The 24,075-nt window shown below is 42.3% G+C and overlaps 1 protein-coding gene across 2 annotated transcripts in view; it reads right to left on the bottom strand.

Annotated features, from left to right (window-relative positions):
• mcu (mitochondrial calcium uniporter) overlaps positions 1-23,680 on the bottom strand; it is a 76,188-nt gene extending 52,508 nt beyond the window's left edge. The window contains exon 1 of one of the 2 annotated variants that reach the window (XM_015944498.3): positions 23,476-23,680. In XM_015944498.3, the coding sequence (XP_015799984.3) occupies positions 23,476-23,592 (117 nt within the window). In that variant the 5' untranslated portion in view covers positions 23,593-23,680. The remainder of the gene's footprint in view (positions 1-23,475) is intronic. The other variant, XM_054750184.2, reaches the window with a different exon arrangement.
• Positions 23,681-24,075: the final 395 nt, after the last annotated feature.

Raw genomic sequence — 24,075 nt, 5'->3', positions numbered from 1 at the left:
ACATGCTCACTCATTATGCCCCAAATACCTCAGAAGAAATGGAAATCGTTAAAAAAATAAATAAATAAATGCATCAAGTGGGAAATAAAGCGGTGGGTTGATTGCAAACAACTGATTCCAGTAGATGTTAATGTCATTTCAAATGTGAATGGCTAATCCCCTTATGTGTCTATAATGTGCATGAGATCAGTAGCTGTGACCTCTCTGCATCACGAGGTTCTGCAGCTGTGGAAGGTGCAGCAATCCTGATGATTAGATTGCAACAGACAACAGCTGCTCTCACTTGATACGACTGCTAACAAACAGAGTCAGATTATTCAGAGTGTCCTCTCACACACATTGGTTTGCCCTCCTGATACAAAAAAGGCCCCGACAGGCTGAATCCCCACTGACGACACCGGTTCTCCTGGATGAAACACAATAAGCAACAAACAAGCGAGAGAATACAGCAAGTCAGTAACACGGAAAGTACACCAGGAAGTCAAACATGGTGTCTGATGGGCACAGAGTAGAGATGGAAAAGGTTATAAAGTGTGCGATAAATTGCTAATTATAAACAAAAGTGAAATTATTTGAATTATTTACTGAATGTTTCATCAAGATTCAATAAGAAAACCATTGTGTCTAGTTGTCAAGGAAAAGACATAAAATATGTTTTGGGGGATTATTTTCAGCCATTTAGAATTGTGTTTCTATGTAAAAGACATGGCTAGCTTATAGCGAGCCTTAGGCTCCTTATACCTTGCAGATTGCTTCCTGAAAGTTTTGAAAGGCATTTCAATTCTGCACTAAATGTTTTTACATGGAATTCTATGAAGTGAAGCACCAAAACTCAGCAGCTGACATACATTGGCCAGAAATCAATTACCAGCCAATCTAAAAATTCAAAAATATGATTTCTTTTCAGGATAATAAATGTCAGGTATTATATTACCAAGCAGAAATAAAATAAACTTTTTTCCTGTGAATCCATCACATTATTTTATAAACCTTTACATCCACATCAAGTTTAAATCGAAGAAATATTTAGGCAGAAATTTAAGAACCTACAGCCAAATTGGAACTTTGAAGGCTCCATTTTGCTTGTAAATAACCAGATCGTTACATCTAAGTAATTCTGTGATACTAATTAACTGTAATGTAAAGATTCATAGGATAAAGTTAGAATAAAATGTAAGAGATTAGAGGGTTTTTTTTAGAAAACATTTGTCTTGGTTGAGCCTTTAGCTCATCAATCCTACAGCAGGCATGTTTCCGCTATAGGAGTTCAGGAACACTGATTGGCGACTGGAGTGTAAACATTACGTAAATTATTTTCCTTCCATTTAGCTTCATCAGCAACTCTTCCAATCTTACAAATGCTGGTAGTTTTAGCGATGTCTGCCAACATCGTTCCCTACAGAGTTCCACCCAACCACTCTACAGAGCATTTCTGAGTGCACACCCCAGTTTAGGTACTCCGTTCCTCCCTGAAATGGCCCAGAAAAAGGTCTTTTCAGAACGCCCTGGTGACACACCCACGTACTGCGACGGTCCGGTAAAATGTTTTGGAAGTTGCTGCACTGAAAATGGACATAGACTCCATTTCTCCAAACAAAGGCCATTCAAGAATCTAAAGCAGTAAAGATGGTGATCATTTTAACTTTTACCCAGAAGTGCTTTTCAGAATTTCCAAAAGATTCTCTTAAGTTAAGATTTTGTATATTTTAAAACCATTTGGTACCACTCTGTATCTTTTCTCTGATCTCAGGCTGAAATGATCTCCACATCAGATCACGTGCGATACACTTGTGTCTCAGAAACGTACTTCATGCTTCACATCACAGCTGAGAAATTAAGAGTCCACTGGCTGCGGTGTATTGATTTCCTGACTGACTTATGGCACAGAGCATTACGGCGCGGTGCTGCTCGGGGATCGGCCTCCACTGATAACCGATAGTTCAAACCTAAGCTCTCCTTAGTGCTCACAGCATCTGCTGTCACAGCCAGCTAGCACCACGGGAGCCTGCCTGCTCCACATGTGAGGCTGTACATTTGAAATGTAACCGCTAACTGATCCGCAGCAACTTGTACCAGAGAGCTTTGACGAGTTTTGGACGAAGGCCGGGATCCAGCACTCTGTCACCTCGGCACATTCCCCATGAGTGGACTGTTGACGTCCTGACTTGCTTCAGTAACTGGAAATGACTCATCAGCAATGTTCAAGAGACTCAAATAGCTGGCTAATGGTTAATCTTGGATGCTGCAGATGCAATTATGATCTTGTGGGTTCAGCAGCATCAGATTGCATTTTCTGAACAGTTTATTTTAAAGCCAATGAACCTTAGAAAACATCTTTGACTTTATAACAGTGAGTAAATAATGATCAAAAGAGATTTGTTACATTTTATCTGAACCAAGGTAACGTTGTTTTTATTTCCACATGATGAATCCTCCAGGATCTCCCTCCTGTGGCACACAGGGTGAGAAGGTGTGACCTGCTGTAGAAGCAATCACAGGTGATGTTGTCTTGCTCGCTCGTTTTTCGGGGAAATCTTTGTTCCATCTTCTACTCACTTAGCTAGGAAACATTTTTAAACCAAAACTTTAGCATACTGCTGCAATCGCAAAAGTGGAAAATGTAAAAAAATGCAAAATAAAAATGATGTAAACGAAAGCTGCAGGATTACTCTTCACACGACATATCGGAACGCTTCTGTAGGATAACGGCAGAGAAACTAAATTCCCACAGCAGATGGCAAACGAACAGCAACCCAACGAGAGAACGGCTGCTGCAGATGCACGACCTTTTTTACCTCATGTGCCCACACAGCTGATTAATACTGCATAAACAAAAACAATGGCAGTCTGTGGCTGCGTCTCTCCTCTCTAAGTCAATCCTGCACAACGCACAGCTGCAACGTTTAGCGGTGACTCTGTAGTAAAGTGACCGGCACTCATTGAGCTAGTTAAGTGATGGGGCCATCCCTCCTCGGGTCTCCGTCCTGCTCGGTTCACTCACACACGCTGCATCTCAAGAACTAGCAGGAGAAAGGCAGTCAGCTCAGGGGAGGCCAGGCAATCTCTGGTCACTGAGAGGGAAGATGAAGAGAGAGCAAGATAGATGGCGAGGAAAAGAAAGAGAGGAGGGGACGTAAATGAAATGTACAATGCATTAGGCAGATCCAGTGCCACCTACTGCATGCACACGCCTGGTGAGAAGAGGAGGGTGGCTGCTGAGTGACTGCTGGCCAATCACAGCACTCCGTAGCTAAGGAGAAATTTATCCATTTACAGGGATTCCCTGGATGTTTCCCCCGATGATGGGCAGATGTGACAGAGGCTCAAGGATGAACAGAAATAACCTGTCCAGGTAATCAGAGCCATGTGACAAGCTCAAATTAACCACTTTGCAGACAATCATGTTGCAGATGAACCTCCCTGCTGGACTCATCTCTCAAGGACATAAAGACATTTACAGTGCATGCACACATACACACGTGAGATCTGTTGCAAGCCAGATGGGAGAAATTACTAAAGCTATGCTGCAGGCTTCCTACAAATCAATACACACCAGGCAGAAAGAAGGCTGTGATGCGAACACAAACCCTCTTGCCATTTATTTTGCATGAGATACAGACATGTATATATAGATGTATGGTCAGAAATGGTTATAAATGTAGGCAGGAGATGGAGGCCGACAGCGTAGCGTCTGGTGCTGCTGCAGAGATGAATGAGGAGGGCTGCAGACTGCTGCCATTCATAACGAAAAACGGCAAACAAAGCAGCTTCGTAAGCATGCATCCTGGGGACTAGAGACGCAGCAAAGGGCTGGAATGGAGACACGGGGGCAAAATACCAAACATGGAAATGTCCCTCTGATTTATTGCCCCAGGTGCTTACAGCAGCGTAGTGCTGCTGGCGTCGTGTGAAAGTGGCCTGAAAGTGTCAGAACAAACGCTCGCTGACTTCATCAGGATTTGAAAACCTCAACGTCGTTCTTCCAGCTTAAATTAAACCAGAACCTTCGTGTCTGAGAGACAGAGTGACCCGCAGATTTAGAAACCAAAAGATTTACAAACAAAGCAGGCAGCGATTGGTGTTCCTTTTTTATTTTAGCTTGAAGAAAATGAAGCACACAAACGCTCGCTCACACGTCCTCGTAACCTGGAGATGAAGCTGATGATCAGGAGTGGAGAGCGAAAGCGTGGGCGTTGTGGGGGAGGAACCACAGGCACGAGTCGGTGAGCGAACCAGCATCAGTGAGAGTGGAGGGACCGTGTACAGAAGGAAAAAAAAGTCTGATCTTCCACACGTCTGTTGGTTTGTGTAATAAATACAAAACGCTCACTCTTAGCATCACTGAGATCCACAAATAGCAGGAACCACCCATCTGCACAGGGTCACAGAAAGAGCTCTGGTAAATTACAATACCGAATTTTTCTGAATGCACTTGTCAATTCTCTCATTTGTTGTTTCAATAAAACCCAAAGTGGCTGTGATTCTGCACGACCAGCCTAAACGGCAATGTGTTGTTTTTCTGCAAATGCCTCGGGATAGGAAGTAGAGTCTTGTGAAAGTCGTAGAGAGCAGACGGTCTCTGCATCTCTGCACCGTGAATCTGAAGGCTGCACAACACACCTCCTACTGTAAACCGATCTGATGAGCTGTATCTCAACACTCTAGCTCAGCTTCTTCTATATTTTGAGCCACGCCATAACTCAAGTCCAACACATCAATCTAGTTTGATGCGTCTGTCATTTGTCTGGAGTGAGATCGAGGCTTCGAATTTGCAGATTTGCTACAGAACAAGTTCCTGCATTTAAGCATTTCATGCATCTCCGTTCTGTTGTTGTTACAAGCAGCAAAGCGATGATCCAGCAGCCATACATCCGTATTCAACAGGTTTTACCACCGGTGTGACAAACCAGGGCTACTCATGTATAAAATGTGGTGCAACAAAAGAATGATTGAGCTTGTAATAACCCTGAATTTGTGAAATACATTCGAGAGAAGCTGTTCTGTTGTAACTGTTTGTGTTGTTTGCTGCCTCTTGGCCAGGACATCCTTGTAAGAGAGGTTCTTAACCTCAATGGCTCTCTATCCGGGTTAAATAAAGGTTAAATGAAAAATAAAAAATAAAATTTGTCTCCAGAATGTTTATTTGCTATAAAATTGGAAATGCTTCGTTCAAACGGATGACATTCCGGCTTCCGCTCTGATGTTTCAACGGCACATGTTGAGCTGATTTTTCAGTGTGACCAACCATTTCAATTAGACCCAATCTGCACAAATCGGCCGTGCTTTATACATTTTTCCTGGCTGGTTTTCTGTCAGCCACTTCGACCCACATCGTTTGACTAAAAAGTCTACAATGTGACCTTATCGGATTATAGCTGAGAGTAGTTTGGGCTTTATGAGCAGGGCTTGTAAATCATTTCTGCTGCACCTTCTCTTCTTGTCTCTGCTTGCAATAAAAAGCATGCCTCCTGTTTACGATCTCCTTCATGTCACAAACTCTTGATGCAAATGCTCCAATTTGCAATAATCCTTGATGCCCATACGTTAACCCAAGCGTAGGCTTTTATTGAGATGCTGTGGCGTGTTAGGGACACTCAGAAGAAAGAAAAGGGGAGAATTATTTTTTTCTTTCTCAGTTTGGACATTAAAGTGTGTATTTTTCCTGGCGATAGGGGGCAGTAGATACCTAAATCGTTGCAAGCAACCAGTATTTTTGTGTTGGAGGAAGACTTTACCCACGGAAGCCCCTTAGGGGCAAAAAGCCCTGGGGAGTGCAAACTTTAGCAAAACTAACGAGCACATCAGACTCCCTTTCATCACTGGCAACAAGTGGAGGTAAATGTGTAAAACAGCAACATTTAAGAATGACAAAAGTTTTGTAAACATTCGTTACAAATCATTAAATGCATTTTGTCCTCATGGGCTCCCACAGAAGGAAGCAGGGCATCTAAAATGGGGGGTATTTGTTTCAGCCTCACAGGCTCAAGGGCACCAGATTCAGATTAGAAATAGTTTTGGGGCCAGACAGAGATAATTTCTTTGTCTTAAAGTTCCGCTGGTCCTCAACCTCTCAAAATCCAATAATGGCGTAATTAATCTATCCCAATTCGTGCTGATTCGTCCACTCACTCCTTGATCACATCCATCTTTTGTGCCAATGCATGAATCTCAGCCAAAGTTCCAAGCTTACGACACATCTCGACAATTAAATGAGTCTGTGCGTTCACAGCGCAGTGTAATCCATCCCTGAGCTCCGGGAAAGAGCCAATATTCCTCGACACCTTGTTAATTTTCCGGTAAGCCAGGTAACCTCCCAGGCCCAAAAGCAGGAAACCTGACAACACCACAAATATCCAGATGTCTTCAGAATCCTCTACAGACAGTTGAGTTAAGCAGATCAAGTTCCACTGTTTCCAGGAGTCCATGATATGCCCAACTGGATCTGTCCCAGAGGGGCAACCGGGAGCCCCTTCTCCCATTCTCATCATTGAGAAAATGTTGTCAATCGCGTTGAGAGACCAGCTGACCAGGTCCATTTTTAATAATTTCCAGTTTCCAGAAAAAATGTAGAAGCGCCGTACACCCAAAGACAGACAAAGAGCCTCGGGGATAAGATGGTGAGGAGAGGAGGAAAAAAAGTGTCTGTACTCTCCAAGAGCCGGAAGAAGAACATTTTCAACATTTTAATGGATATTTCCAGAAATGAATGGTAAAAACTACACGGAGAAGGAAGTGACGCGCCACCATCAGCGTCAGACTGAGGAAGCCTGCAGCTGCCAGCGAAACGTAGCTACAAAACAGGTAAACAAAATTGTTTCTGTGTTTTAAAAAGAACGAAAGCATGAAAAACTACACATTGTCTCTTTAAGTCAAAAGATGCATGAAGTAAGAGTGACATCCTGTGGTCAAAGTTTGGTACTGCAGTCCATGTATCAAAACAAACTAGCCCGCTCTAAGCAACTGTTGCCAGCTATGGATCAGTACCAGAAGATTCTAGAGGACAAGTAAAGAGGAGTCACACACAGTAGGACGATAAGTAGAAAAAATCTTTTCATTGTAATATCAAGTTCATTAAAAAAGTAGCTAGAGTTATTTTTAGAGCCATTTTTTTCTAATTCACTGTTAGCATTGTTAGCTCAACATTTGCCTCTCTGCTTTACTCGACATTAAAATAAAACAAAAAAACTATGTTGTGTCTTCATAGGGGTACAAGAAATTACTTCTGGGCCGCTCCTTTTACTGGCTAGCATTCTCTCCACAATGCTGCTGCTTCATGCAGGCAGGCTATGATTGGCTTTGGAACCAGGAAGTATGGAGGCGGGACAGATTGTAAACCAAGGCGTCCCTCTTTGATCTTTTTAAAAGGAGAAAACTCTTCAAATTACTTTTAGCATCTTGTTGAATTATTCTAACTAATATAAGTGTGAGATTTATTTTTAAACAAAAAGGCCCTTTATGTTGACTGGCGTTCAAATTTCTCAGCATGGTGAAATTCCATGGCACATCTTGCTAAATTAGACTAATGGAGAAGCCATTTTTTTCTCAGAGTCTGTAAGATGGATAACCTTCAGTTCTCAGATGGAATAAAAAAAGGACATTTTGTCGGTCCAAAGTGTTACCAAGGCAACAGCAGCACAGGGACTTTTGAAAAAGCCCCAGAAACCAGTGCATGCGTATTCTCTCACCTGAAATAAAAGACTTCTGATTTTGAAATGGACTTGGTGTCCTTGACTGTTGGCGAGAGGAATTTCTCACACATTCCCAAATGCCGAGTGGGAAATACCTAAGATTAGAAGAAGGCTCAATATAAGGTACCATTGCAAACATGGCCAAAGGCTACAAAGAAAGTAAAATCCTGAAACCATCCATCCTTTTTTTATTTATCCAGGTCATGTCTAGGTTAGGAATTTCCCACAGTTTTCCCTCAGGATACCACTCTGGACTGTGGACAACATCGAGGGGGTAAAAGATCAGCTGGATGCACATAAATGATCCATTTAGATGCTATAATTAACTTGTCAATGCCTAAATATTTTCTCTGACAAAAAATAACAAAAAATGAGGAAGTAGGTGGATATCCGACTGATCTCTGAGCAGAGACTCTATGGAGGAATAACTCTCTAAGCCCAGCTCGCATGACGATAACTGTCTTCTCTCTTCATATGTCATTAGATATCTGTTACAAATGGGTTACACAGCAGGCAAAACACTGCTGAAGGCACATAACTACCAGGGTCAGAGGGAAGAGTTTTTCCAGACTAATGGTGGAAATGCATCTAAATTATTGTACAATTATTCCAGTGACACAATTAGTTCGGCAGTCCAGGGATCCCGGGGAACACAGAACAAGGAAACAGCTGAAGGAATACTGTAATTTAATGTAGCTGCCACATGCTGGACATGTGATTGCTTTGAAATATCTTAGGGACGGAGCGCTTATAGGAAAGCAGAAACATCCACGTCGAGCTGCCAGTGGGACGAGAAGTCGTTCTGCTCAGAAGCTGCAGATGCTTCATCTCCCAGAATCTGGTTATGAAAATAGGATTTAAATTAGGATTTGTGTGCATCTACGCTACAAGATATTTTGCAATTGCGAGCAGCGTAAACAGTGCCATATTTGTTTAGCCATCTGTGTGTCTGTGTGTGGTGTTTAAGTCGTCAGAGAGATGTAAAAGCAACAAAAGCTGTGGTTTTCAGGAGCTGATCGCGTTATTTTCCCCAAGCGAAACAGGAATGACGTCGCTTAAATTGGACTCAACTCAAGAAGACATGGTTAACCAGCAGGAAAGAGCACACTTGCTTTAATCTGTCTAACTTGGCGTGCTGTATGCTGACAACTAGAGGATGCACAGTAAACACATGTCAGAATCCCACCCTGCACAATGGCTCACTAGTAACCAAGACCGTCTCCATGGAAATGATTTTTCCCAACTAAGTCTCCCCATCTGTCGTCTTCTCATAACTATTTATAGAAGAGCAGACCGCTAGCTAGCCTGCTAAAATGAGTTACAGCGCAGTGAGAGTGGAAATGTCTTGTGTTTCTGCGTCTCAGTGCTGCCTGTCTACTTCCTCGACTCATCCTCATAGATCAAAGGCTTCACACCAACATCGGACTAACAAACCCCTTTCTCACAAGAGAAAGCTGGCTGTGGAAATCGTGTGTGTGTGTGTGTGTGTGTGTGTGTGTGTGTGTGTGTGTGTGTGTGTGTGTGTGTGTGTGTGTGTGTGTGTGTGTGTGAGAGAGAGAGAGAGAGAGAGAGAGAGAGAGAGAGAGAGAGAGAGAGAGAGAGAGAGAGAGAGAGAGAGAGAGAGAGTGTGCTGGATTGGAAAGGTCGTCGTTGACCTTCTTTGACAATGTTGCGGCACTCGTGGCCTATTGCTTTTTAACTGTGTGGAATGGAGATGAGAAAAAACCCACAGTCGTTTTCCGAGGTCAGCAGCTTCCCACTCAGTCACCATCAAGACGAGTGTTAAAAGGCAGAAACCAGCGGCGACGTTAACAGATAGACGTTGACATTTCTCATTGCCCTCGGAGCTCGTGGTTGAAGCACACCTGAAGCACTAGGCTCGTTTCTCTGTGCCTGTGAACGCCATCAAAGCTAGAAGGAAAAGTCCTCCTTAGCGGTGCTGACAACGCTAAACTCCACCCGTGATTCTTTATACCAAAGAGCACCTGCATCATAAATAAAAGTCATTACAAACAATGTGGCAGTATCTCAGTAGTAGAGGGCGGCAATTAGAGCTGCCAGCTTTCATTAACAAACACACTAACTCTCAGTGACCACTAATAGGGCAACAACACTGCACCGTTTTATTCAAATGACACCGTCTCTGCAGCGCAACCATTATTAGTATTGATTATCGCCTTTGTCTGCCTTATATGGCTCTACACTAAGTGCTTTTGATACAAAGAGCAAAAGAATTTACAAAGTTGAAAGAAAGCTACCTGTCAGTTAATGTCTCATCAACAATGGATCGTAGAAATAGAGCTATTTACATAAATAATTCACTCACGCTGCCTCCCTTTCCCAGAGGTACCTTTGACTGACAACAAGATTGCCTCACCAAGTCCTCCAGCACCAGCTCTTCAGAACAATGCAGTGGGCTGGTTCATAATGTTGGGTCAAATGACAACAATTAAATGTCAGTGAGACAATATAGTAGCTGTTCAATTGTAACTCATACCACACCCACATATAGAACAGTTGACCATCCTAAGTGTGTAGCAGTCTAGTTTGTGCATCACTTCAAAAGACAACAAGTGATTAATATTGCTGTTCAATATCTCAAAGACTTACCAGTGTGCTCAATAGCAGTATCACAAAAAAACTGCCATGACCGCATAAACTTAGTTTTGAGTGTATTCAAGTTCTACATCTCAATGAATTGGTCAAGAGAGAAAGTCAAAGAGGAAAGCTGGGATGTGTCACAAATGGATTTTGTTTACGAAACATTCAACACTTTCATAAATGTTTTCTGGACATCAAGCAGCCTTAATTACAAGTCATCTAGAACAGGGAGAAGGAATTGTGTTTATTTATCGATGCAACCTGCTGGGTTCCTTATAGGAAACTTTGTACTGATTGGCTTAATGAATTGAACTGTATTGGGATGTTTACTGTGTGAAGTGCCTTGAGATGGCTCTTGTCGTGATTTGGCGTTAAATAAACTTGAATTGAATTTTTTTTGGCAAACTGTCTTGATGGAAAAAGTGCAGCAAAAGATCATTTGTGCTCTACGCCACAGCGATGTAAGGATGGTTAGGTCAGAAGACTTATGGAAGCTTGCTTGAAATCAGCAGTGAAGGACTTTTGTTTCTAATTGGATAAAAGATTGCCTTTTTTTAATTGTTGGGAAATTCTGCAGTATTAGACATTACCAGCTGCCATTAAGCTTTCCCATTAGCAAAGGTGGTTTGTTTTGCTTTTCAGTTTCTGTTTCTCTTATTTTTTAGAATTAAAAAAAGATTATATGCTGTTTGTATTTTTGTTGTTTTTTTATATATTTATTTATTTATTGCAGCTGTTATGAACTTTCACATAAACCAAAGTACAAACCAAACCAAACTATGCCTTACACACACCGAGTACACACATTGAGTATTTTATTTAGAAAAAGGTTTTTATTCAGTTAGTCTTTAAATTAGCTGTACTGTGGGTATTCCTGCTCTATGTATGGTCTTTCCACTCTTTGCTTTTAAAAGAAGCCATTTGAAACATGCATTCATAAAAATTAGGGATGAACAATATATCGGCACCAATATTGGTATCGGCCGATGTAAGTCTTTCTTAACATATCAGTATCAGTTTGATAAATAAAACCGGGCCGATATTAACGACCGTTATTTTTTCCATCTTGTCTCCATTTGTTTGCCTGATTCAAAGGGTGAGGGGGTGATGTGTGTTTAGTCATGTGAACAGTGAATGAAATCATCTCAGAAGCGTAAATGTGTGTGTTGTGTGTACATAATAATGCAAATTCAGCTTTAATATTTTCATTCTATACAAAATCTGCTGATTTTAGAAGCATTAATGTCAGTATATCGGTATCGGCAAATATCAGTTATCGGCCATAACAGTGATCTTAATATCAGAGATCGGTATCGGCCCAAAAATTTCATATCGGTGCATCACTAATGAAAATGCCACAGATTTTACTTTCACAGATTTAAAACTGTTGACAATAAAAAATAATACTTGAGCTCAATAAATATGTGGGGGGAAATGGGAGACATCCATTTTCCTCAGCTTCTTAATGGGATTATCTGATCAAAACCTTGTAGTCACACATGACACCAATAAAATGAGTGGTTGGATTTAAGGAGACTCCAAAGGGATAGGACGGGGGGAAAAAAAGGAAATTAGCACTGACCCGCATCCTCACCCCCACATTTTCAGACCCATCCCACCTCCTTGTACAAATCGTAGCTCAGTTCTCTGGCATGTTTATTCCACCGAGTTTCCGAGCATTGATCGGCTAGAGCTAGGGTATATATGATATAGAATATGATATAGGGGTTAATTAAAGCAGACAGGGCCCAAAGCTCAGACTTCTGATTCATTCATTACAAGCAATTAGGTTGTCAGTATTCTTTCCAACAGGATTTCTATTATAAATGAGCTTAAAGGTGTAAGTATATATTTAAATCAGTTTCCAAACCAGAAAATCACGACTATCATTTATGACAAAAAAATATCATGTTTGTCTCGTCTCTCAGGTCTAGTTAATCATTATAAATAATACAGAGAGTTTAGAGTCCATTGTTGAGCAGAGGCGTGTGTCTTTGTTTGTTTTCTCCATGGTGAATACCTCACGTGTGCTTGGGTCTACCATGGCGCCGCTCCAATCTGGGTAATTACAGTGCAAATAGACCAGGTGGAGAGCCCAACAGAGAACGTAGCTTCATCGGGATCATTGACTCTGAGGATGTGCTGCGAGTCCGATCGGTCTCAGTTAAACCCTGTGTCTTGGTTGTTTAATGAAGCATTTAAAAGCATCTAATTTCAGGCAGAGAGCAGGCTGATGTTGCAGAAGCAAAATAAGAATAAAACCTAAACAAAAGAGAAATACGAAGATCTTTGGAGTCAGCACAACCGGTTTTAGGCACTCCGGGGGGAGAAATAGATGTCTCAAATGGGATCAATCCATGGTGCTGCTGAAAAATGATTGTCCTAGATCAATACAAGTGAACTTATATGAACTTTAGAGCACAAAAAAAACCACTAAACTTAATCATAAAGATTCTGTCCTCGAGTACTCCAATCCAAAAACACGGGTACGTTAGCAGGAAAAAAAAAAACTTTTTCTGTCAGGTAAGATAGTGATTTTCTTTTCTTACTTTGCTAAAGAATCCCTTAAGACGACAAATGTCAAACATGTTTTCTTCAAAGTGTGAAATAGCCTTGTTTTGATGGCTGCAGCTCAAACATACCAACCGGCCAAAACCAAAACAGCAACATGAGCCGATATGTTAAAAAGAGATAGCAATCAGCTGCCAGTGTGGCATCACGTCTCTCTGAAACTCCACGATGGTGCAACAGCCCCTCCTACACCCTGTCTATGACAGGCTCTTTTTTTGAAGGGGGAGTCAGAAAACAGAAGTACATTTGGCTGCATGGTGGCACAGTTGTTAGCACTGTTGCCTCGCAGCACAAAGGTTGCAGGTTCCAAACTCGGCTGCGGCCTTTCTGCGTGGAGTTGCGTGTTCTCCCCATGCATGCGTGGGTTTCCTCCGGGTACTCCAGTTTCCCCCACAGATCACAACATGCCCTATAGGTTATAAACTGTAAGTCGCTTTGGATAAAAGCGTCTGCCAAATAAATAAACATAAACATTTCAATGCAATGATAAGACCTGCAGAGCATGCAAGCCTCACCTGCCTACGCCCAATCAGGGCACTGTTGGCGCGGGCATCGTAGCCCATGCAACAGTTAAAAATGTGAATCTCTTGTTGCTGCTGACGAAGTGACTTGATACAGCAGCATCTGTAGATGGGAAGACCCCTTTAAGAAGACTGCTTACATCTCTTTTCCATAACTGTTATGCTTTATCTACATTTTCACATTTACCACAGAGATGATCAATATGTGCTGCAATCTGGTTACATTCTAATGAACCAGGTGTTTCTAAGTGACTTGGATGCACAAAAATATAGTAATCTCCTGATGCTGAGAGGTGAAGGGTGGATGACAAGGCTACTTTGTGTAAATGAACATTAATGTTAAGATTGTAAAACACTTCAAGAACCACCAAGAAGATTTTATTGAAACTTTCTAAACTGTACATCTACAACTCATTGTAATCAACCCAATCCAAGACTGTCGACAGTGTGTGAAAGAGACCATGCAAATGCTTCTATGTAGGGATGGAACAAAATATTGATATGGCAATATATCGTGATATTTTTTTCCAGCGATATTATATCGGTATTCAAAAGAGGTGTATCTAATTTTTGGAAGAATTTACAAGCAAACGTTTGTGTATTTTCTTTTCTTTTGGTGCAATTCAAACCCCGACCGCTGGTTGGCAGCAGTGTGCAGTGGATTTTGTTTCCACGATTGAAATGTAAATCCCTCTATTATAGTTCAGATACCTCATGTTAAACATGCTAAGTATCAGTTTGCGCTGTTTATTGAACTGTCCTATAATAAAGTCAGTCTAAAAAAGTCCCTAATATCGTCTAACTGAATGTATCGCAATACATCGTGATACAATGTATCATCTCCCCTGTATCGTGATACGTATTGTATCGTCATAATTTCACCAATACACATCCCTACTTCTATGTGTCAGTAGAACAACCCACAACACTGTGCTGCATCATTTTCACCGTCAAAAACATACAAAAACAGCAAAAAGATTAAGATCACCCCAGTTTTCTTTATCGGACCGATACCAACATGTTGTGCATTTACATGCACATTTAAGGTTGATCTAAGGTAATAAAACGATTAGCCTTTATCCTAATTTACATGTATGTTAGAAAACCCATGTCCGCCCATCCTTTTTTACCTGTCACTAGAGTGTTTGCTCGCTGTTGAGAGGTTTGCGTTGTTAACTTTTCTGTTGACCGTCATCGTTGTGGGCCGTGATCGTTGTCATTGTTATTTACAACCATATCCTTTCAAAAAGTATCATAAAACAGAAACACAAAATAAGGAAGACGATAGTTATTTGGAGGTCACAACAGGAGCCGCTCACCTAGCTCGAATTTTGGATCAGAAAGAAGTCGCTACACCGAACTCTCAGATGAAATTTGTTCTACTCCGGTACAGTAGGAGGCTGCATGCGCCCTTTCGAGTTGGCATTCAGTCTGTGTTGGTTTGTTTATGGCAACAGAATTAGTAAACAAATGCTGGCGGGAGTGATGCATACGGAGTAAAAACAGGATATGCACAATAGTCAAAGGAATGGGCAATGCAGCGCAGCTTATTTAGTACATACTGTACTGTTGGATGGTGTAATGCGTGTTACTTGTAGCGATAATATTATCAGAAGACTGCTTCTGCGGTTACTTCTGGGAGTAACCGGCATCAGCTCAATAGGGCAATAGTTAGGTTTTCTGATGCACAGATATATCGTGCAGTCCTATTAATTTCTCCATGTAAGATGACTATAATTTGAAACACTGGCATGAAAGGTGACAGTCAAAATGCCTTCTTTTAACGAGTGAAAGATGACTCTCCCTTACCCTACCTCCAACATGCCTCCATCTAAAAGGCTAGGTTATCCAGAGTTATCTCTGTAGTTATGCTGCTATAGGCTTAGACTGCTGGAGGACACACTGACCACTTTCCACACTCTACTACTTTCTTCTACAATCTGCTCTTTAACTGCATTATTTCCTGCCATTTCAGCTGTTAACTTTATTTTCTCTGTAAGTGTTTTTCTCCCCAGAAGAAGCTACAATGATGTTCTGCTGAGCTGTGGTGGCCTCATGGAGGGGGCCATCGTCTAGCACACTGCTGCTAACCACTTAATCATTCTCCCTCTCCTGATAATAACTTTTTACTTTCTTTGACATTGAATGTGCTACTACTAGTTTACCCGTTTAATTATAGATTCACTAGGATAAATACAATAAAGTTTATCTCTCACTAAATGACAAGTATAAAAGTGTATCAGTATCAGCCCAAATATTCATATCAGTGCATCTCCTACATGAAAAGCAGACATCTGCATCACTTATCCCTTCACGCATTTGCTGTGGCAGGACACTGATCTTACAAATATAACACTCTGGGTTTTAAACAAAGACTCCAGTAGTCTGCAACATGATCATTTCATTTACGCTGACAGAGAGCAGTCAGCTTTTCTTTAACAGCAGAGGTGAATCTGAGGCCAAGGGGAATCCTCATGTCAGAATCCACACACCCTCTGAGCGATTTCCAACAGATTACTCCATTAGTAAAATAGGACTCATTCATGCGTAACATTTCCAATTCCAATTAGAAGCTGCTTGACGACTGACAGCCACGCCGGCTTCATCTCTCCTGCCGCCACCATTAAAGTGATGACGGCTGTCGCCACCATCCTCTGATGTGACAGTTTTTTGCCTTTAAATAAGCAATAATCGTTTCTGGATCCCTGAGAATAAATGTTTGATACTCTTTTCAATTTGAGGAAGCAATAAAAATGTAGGGAAGTAGGAGCATGGAAGGAATACTGATTACAGCTCTTTAATGGAACTGATGAAATACACAGCAGTATTTATTATAAGGATATATATAGTCTTGTTTTTCCCAAGCTTGAATCTTGGCTGCTCACAGCGGTTTACATTATAGGGTTTTCATGGACACGAAAAAGGTGGCTTAAGGAACATACAGGCATGAACTTGACTATCTTTGTTGATGATCAATAGTTTATTTTTAAACGCAACATTTAAGAGTTTTCCAGGCTGAACTGTCACTAGCCAGTGTCAAAGCTCTCTAGACTTAGCCAACATCGATCCTGCTACAATGCTTTTATTATTTCACATAAACTTGAATAAACAAAGGTACAAACGATCGATACTTCATGAAGGAGAGGTCAAACGTACTTCTCTCTTCCTAATTAGCAGCAGGCTCAGGCAGTCCTCACAATCTTGCAAGACAAAAATCCCATCCTGACAACTTTCAACCAGGGAATTGTCATTTTGACGTCTCCGGCGTCTCTTTGCCTTTCCTGCTCATTTCAAAATAAACCAAATATTTAAATCTGAAACTATTTAATCGTTTCAAGAAATAGACTTGCTAATACTGTGCAGGTTAGCGTGACAACTAAGAACTTTTCAATCAGAACATTCTTTCCATGAGTACTTGGTATATTTCTGAGAGATCTGTCTCCAGCTGACCTTCAGACAGACTAAAACTGCTGAGTCTAATTTACGCTCCTCATTTCAACTCGACCTTCCCAAAGATTTATCGCAATAATGAGCCCAATCTCATATCTAAGGAGATGAAAGGCAGGGCAGCCGACGACCTTCAGGTTCAGGCGGCCGCCGCACCTGCCCTCCTGACGAAAGGTGCAAACAGCCCCAGATGTGCGGGGGGGGGGGTAACCAAGCGTGGCTTCCATCCATCATCACATTACACTCACTGGCCTAGTTTAATGTCCTTTTCAGAGACACGCTGAGCCACCCAGAAACATGGAAACCAGCTAATTAGTCTGTGCCAACAGCATAGGCTCACCAGTCATTTACCACTTCAAGGCTGAAATTCCTTCCAGCGTGATAATGATGAGTTTGTACGACACGTTAGTGTCATCAGTTACAGTCATGCAGCATCCATGTGCCTCTTTGTTCTAGTAAAGGTTCTGATGTTACTGTACATGCAAAGAACATGCAGGTTCGCCTGCAAAATCCAGAACAAAATCGTCACTCATGATATTATCTGGAACTATTTCACCCCCACGGTGATTCTTATGACCACAGGGCAAGCAGCTGGTGAGTGTGAGAAAGGGTATCATGCTGAGCAGGTGATGTAATTCAATGAACTGAGGCAGTGCAGGGAAATTAAGAGGGAGATGGCACAGGAGAAACGGGAAACACATGAGCCTGAGAAGGAGAGAAATGGGAGCTCTTCTCCGAGCAAAACAGCTGGCTAAAGGGGGCTAATTTAAAAAAAAAAAAAAACAGCAGGAACGAGACGATAAAAACTCATGTCTGATCATGCTACAAGGTGTCCACACATACAGTATTCCTGATTTTATTTCATTTTGATGCCTTTTCTAACAAACAGCCTCCAACAGATGCTGAGTAAAAACCTGCTTTGGTGACACTTTGCTATTTTTCTCAGTAAATTACTGCCTAATTTACCAAGAATCATGTTCACCCCACAGAAAACACATGTTCGGCTTCGGGTGAAACTTTTAGCAAGACTGCCAAATTAACTGTAATGAATACTGCAGGAGAGCCAGTACGGGTGCAGCTAAACATGTCAACTTGAGTATGCTTCAACAGGGATCCACTAATCCAGCGGTGCTCAATAGGCGGCCCGCGGGCCCCTTCTTTGGTCTGGATTGCCAAAGAGACTTCTCTACATTTCCTGTTCTGATTTGATATTGCTCACCGACTCATGGTTTGCTTTAAAAGGGTTCCTAGAATCTAAAACCACATTTACCTTGTTGGTGAATATAGGCAGCTTAGAGTGTTTAATCTACCATATACCAAATAATAATAACCTGCACTCTGCACTGTCACAGATTTCCTTTTAGCTTGAATGTAACTTGCTTTTTATTACAACTGAAGCCACGCTCCTTAAGCATAGGGACAAGTCGCTCCTAAAGGCGGCTGTCCCTTACAGTCCCCGCGAGCTTCACTGCAATGGAGAGAAGTTCCCGGAGCTCTGCAATGCTCCCATTTATCGTCTCAGCTGATTCAGTTTACAAAAGCAAAAGTTATTGCCCGTGTTTACTTTCACTTTTAATATAATTGCCAGTCAGAACATGGCAGAAATTCCACACGTGATCATGACATCGCCCTCTGTTGCGCCAAAGTAGGGCTGCTCGATTATGGCAAAAATAATAATCACGATTATGGTGACTGAAATTGAGATCACGATTATTTAGGACGGTTTTTCAATTTATGTTGATTTCATTTGTTTTTATTCAGTCATAAAACTGCTCAGGGCACAATCAGGACAAAAATAAATAAGAAACAAGATGATCACTAAAATAACTCCCGATTCCCAGTATAAAAAGACCAATATACTTACAGCTCATAGTCTATGACCCAAGGGCTGTAGACCTTGGTTTAACTCATTTAAGTCTAACCAGTACAGAACCAAATACCAATATCTTGCAAATACTGACAGCAAGAATTATACAGTGGCATTTATAACAAAAAAATGCAAATAAATTGATGTTCACAAAATATTGCATAATACGTATTTAGTCGTGTCAAGGTGCTGTAGGAGAGTGCACTAGCACCGGGTCCTCAGAGAGGTTAGTTATTATTTATCAGCGTGAGGAACTTATTTCTACCTTATTTATAAACTATTTATTTACAAGTCCATCAGTTAATGTAATAAATGTCCCAACCACAGCTGCACCCCCACCCCCAACCCGGTCTCACAGCAATCAGGGGCAAGCTGCACGTGTGTTTAGCGCGCCGCACGCGCACATTTAGCCGTTTTTAGTGGCTCAGGAGTCCGCAGGTGCGATGTGTGTGTCACTCACTCTGGCTAATCCAACAAGGAACCGGCTCCGAGAGCTGTCTTTAGCGACTGACACATCACTGCATCATTCCCTTTCCTAATGTCCTGAAGAACGGTCCGGAGTGCAGGCGGAGTGTTTAGCTAACCTGCATGAAATGTCGACGACAGTTATCCAGAAAGTAGCTAAGGGTTACCAGAGATGTTTCTGAAGGTGTTCGCTAGGTACTTTTAAGTTAAAAAGTCAAGAAGGGGGTCTGAAAAGCTGCTAGAAATAGCGCCAAAGTAACTAAGTTGGCAACACTGTGGGAGGAGCGCTTCATTTGCAACTCAGGGCAGCGCAAGCGGGAGGAGCAAATAATCGGCTTGTTTTGTTTTTTATAATCGTTCAAAACTCAGATCGTAATCGTGATTAAAATTCGATTAATTGAGCAGCCCTACGCCAAAGCATCATCTTCAATCACAGGTCCGGCTTTGCACCGCCACACCGTGACAGCAGTATTAAGGTGATTTGCCAGCATGGTAGGTCTTATGAAAATGGCTAAAAAAAAACATTGAGATAAACTGGCCAATCAACATGCAGCTTACTTAATATTCATGTCCTGGTGAGGGGCAAACCAGGCTTTCTTTTAGGGATTTACTGGGGTTGTGTTTGGCCACACATCAGGCCTCCTGGGCCATTGTGAGCCCCAACAATGTTTCATATGCTTTATAGAGCCTCAAGCAACAGTTTCCAATTTAAAAGATGTTATTCTGGGGCACCTTTAAAACTGAGCCAAAAACAATAGATTTCCCAAAAGCGGCACCAAACACAAGCAGCTAACTAGTAGGGATGTTCCGATTATACAGGCGGTCTTTCTGTCCGCAGAAACGGCTCAAACCAAGACAAGTTGCCTCTGAAGACGAGTGAATTATCACGCCCATCTGATAGTACAAGATTGTCCTCGTCTTCCATTTCCCGTCCATTGATCTGCAGCTCGCAATCCAAAAAGTCAAAACACAGAAGAGTGGGAAGTCTTTAGTTGCCTGAACTCCTCAGTTAGCAGTTAGTCACTTTATAAAATCAAAAAGGGAATTAGACACATTTATCAACAATCCACATGTCAGCAAGAACTCCTTAAGAAGCAACCATTGGCATGTAATGATCGTTGGCAAGAACACGACACAGATTATGGACTGAAAAAGGAGATCCATTCTGCTAATGAATCACTTTGTAACTACTAACCTCTGGCTGAAACTCTACCTGATCACTCTGCCTACGAATAATCTCAGATCGGGTTTTTTCATCCACTCAACACAACTCTCCCTCCCTCATCTCTCTCTTTCTTCATCTTTCTTTCTTTCACTTGGTGTACAGTGAGACTTTCTCCATGCATAAATAAATAATAGCCGAGCTGACCAAAGATCATAAAGATTCCACTCTGGCCAAGTCGCTGGGAATGCAGCCATGAGATGAGAAAAAGTGAGAAAAGAGCGATTCAACATTGATATTAATATATAATAAAATATAGAGAAATTTCTGTTTAGCAAAACAAAACTGAGACAAATGCTGGCTAACCATGTGACTGACGCCACTAAAGAAATGACTCACTTTGAAAAGTGACACAAGGTGACATTCGATCATCTATCGTCTCTTTTAGGTTTAATCTGGAGTCGCAAACCATGTTGTCCTTAAAGACTAGAGAACACGTTGACGGGTTTATCAATCACTCATCTATCTTATCACCTTTAGTGCAGCCACAAGCTTACAGTCGCTCTCTTATTGGGCTAATCCGAATAACTTCAGCACAGAGTCTCTGAAGGCAGCGGGAATAAATTAGTTTACTCCCACACTGATTGGATTAAAGTGAGCCTCTGCACCCTGTGACTCTCCAGCATCCGAAGCCAAAAGATGCTTGAGTTTAATGAACAGGTTTGGCTTAACGGGAAACCTAATAATATGATCTGTTTTACTCCATTTTTATATTAAATCTCTGATTTTAAATGCAATAACCTAAATTGTCTCTCAGTCTTATTATTTTACACAACAAGAAAGCCACAGTAACGATTTTACTCCATGACTGATGTCACCCGCCACATGTCAGGGAAGCAGTATTTTATATGACAGCTGACTTAATGGAAAACTAGTGCAAGTTAAATGTGGCCCTCTGGAGCCCGCTGTCTGCTTCCCATCCCTGGGGATGGCATCTCCATCCTGGCTGAAGCAGCAATTTTCAGACTGGTGCAACACCGCGCGTTTGGGTCTTTAGGTGAAACACTTCCTGCTAACAGCGGCTGCAGGAAGTGTGCATCTCCCACTGCAGGTTTTACAAACAAAAGCACTGGTAAAGAAATTCCACACCGCCGTTAGGAGCTCCCAAACAAACACAAAGACCTGGCTGTCACCAAGAGACAAGGATGCATTAGAAGCAGTGACAGGAACGCTTCAGCTGACAAAGACCCCGACACCGAGACACAACAGCAAGCTGAGGGGGCTGACAGGACAATGGAAAGTTCTATAAGGACAACACCGCCAGCACACAGACGAGTGGTTCCATTTACACTGTAGGAACACTTATTGGAGGAAAGACAAGAGTCACTTAGGACACATTAGAGCCACGGATTTAGCAAATAAGATCAAGAGTACGTCATCCGAAGATGTCCTGAAGTGTCTGGGACGTCAACAAAAGATCCTAGTGAAAGCTGGCGTCTCCAATCCAAACACATTGGGTTTGATTGCTTCAGATCCCATCGGCTTGGTATCTAAAAGTGGTTTTAGAGGTCGAGTACCCTTGGCCGACATTCGTCATGCCAAAGTCAGCATCTCACTAAGTTTCTGTTGGGTTGCCAGTTTCCTGGCTTCAGTAGGACTTAGCTTTAGTGTTGCTTGACATTTTTTGCTGAACAAACACATGGCACTCTCAAAATTGTCTTTTTGTTTTGGATGTGTGTCACTGATTGCCCACAATTTAGATCCTGTGAGTCAGAAGGTGCAGGAAAAGTGGGCCAACTTTGGGAAGAGTTGTGAGGATTGATGATTGGTGGCATCGGTCATTGGTGCAAAGTGTCATGATCAGATGTACCCCGTACTCACTTTACCAAGCTGTAGTCATAATGTTAAGGCTGATTCAACAGCATCAGGGTCTGGTTTGGTGATAATGGAACAAATGTGGCTGTTATTCCTCTGGCTGGCCTGATTTGTCTAAAAAAAGTTGAATAGAAAGGAAATTATAAAAATAATGCAAGGCTGAAAGCTGAGTAGGTGGAGAGAAAAAAGGGACCTATAGTCCAGAGATGCAACTGTTTCCTCAGTCGCCGAGAGGAACAGCTATTGCACCGTTGTGACAGCTTCCTAAACGGGATTACCTTCTTTTTATTGCATTTTTTGACACTTCGTTTTTTTCTGTAGTGGTCGTGCAACGAGACCCGCATCAGCTTGCAGGAAAACCCAGGATCTCCCCGCTGAATGGGGAAATACCCTACCCAGGGTGGAGAAGGAGAAAAAAAGCTGGCTGAGAGATTCTGACATCATCCGCATGTGGGCTTCCGTGTTCAAGAAATGCCTCATATGTGTGCAAGCACAGTGAGTCAAACACACACACACACACTCCCCCTACCCTTCTCACACACACACACACACACACACACACACACAAACACACACACAGATGTGCAGTTTTCCTCTCCAGACATTGATTATTCTGATTTTCTGCGGCACCACACTGCAGTTTGTGTAAAAGCAGAGATGGAGGGAGAATCTTCTCAGCCAAGCATCTGCAGCCTAACACCCAAGCAGCCTCCACTGCAAGACAGCATAAATCAGGACTCCAGCGGTAGCCTTATTGATATATTTATTTATATGTATGCGTGGCCGTCCCCACTTATCCCAGAACGCACTGCAGATAGTCTGAAATAATCCCAAATCCTGACCGGGATGAGGATAACACAAGCCGGTAAATGTAAAGTTGAAGAATTAGTCGGATTTGATCACAGATCTGAGGCTCCGGTGTGAGTAAACGACGGGGCAGCGCCGGTGGGGTTCAGCAAGTGCTCAAAAAACTGCAATGACTCTGTCAAAAGCCCCCCGTCCCGCAGCCGAGGATTAACACAATCTGACAGCAGCGGTTCGGGATACGTGACTCATCTTGAGCCTCACCTTTTCCGCCAGGCGCAATCTTCTCACTGAAAACCGGATCGGAAAATATTGAGGCTAGTTAGCTCTACTTCCTTAGCAAGCCCAGCAGAGACGGAGGCAGCCACCAGAGCGCTGCCGACCGTCTCCGGTCCAGCCCGCCCGCCTGCCTCCCCGGGTCCTCACCGCCAGCCTACACCTCCTCTGAGCTGGGCTCTCTGTCCCGGGACCTACCGGTCTGATGCGCTGCTGATGCCGCTGTGAGGACACAACAAGTGCGGGAAGGCTGCCGGCCGCCGCTCCGCCGCTCCGGGACAACAGGAGCACCGATCTGCACACTTTCGCAGCCATCTCTGTAGTGAAAAACCTCGCCGGGAAGGAGACTGCTGCGGGCGGGCGGACCGAGACAGACTCACCGAGGGAAAGGGAGGGTGGTGGGCGGGTAGCTGGGCTGGACCTAGCACCGCACCATAAGCATAAAAATTAAAAAACAAAAAAACAAAAATCTCTGACAATTCTGGCGAAACGACGAGACTATCTTTCTCAGTTTGACTCAAATATGTAATATGCAGAAATTATGCTTGTAACTAATTTAATTAGAAAAGTACACAAAGTACAGGGAAAAAACACCTTCTGAAATAATAAATAATATTTCAAATCTAAACCAGCTTTTTCCTCTTTTTTTTTAAAGTAAAAACAACAAATGGGTCATTAGTTCTTTAATTTAAAAGAAACAACCAGTTTGGTCAAAAATAAACAGGAAACACCCAAATATGTTGGAACCCAAACTAACTTATAAAACTGCGTGGCTCGGGTCTTTTCAGATGTCCTACT

This window comes from Nothobranchius furzeri, chromosome 12 (assembly GCF_043380555.1).
Source record: "Nothobranchius furzeri strain GRZ-AD chromosome 12, NfurGRZ-RIMD1, whole genome shotgun sequence".
NCBI classification, from domain to species: domain Eukaryota; kingdom Metazoa; phylum Chordata; class Actinopteri; order Cyprinodontiformes; family Nothobranchiidae; genus Nothobranchius; species Nothobranchius furzeri.
Note: the sequence above shows the minus strand (reverse complement) of the source record. Positions and strands in the feature narration are given on the sequence as shown.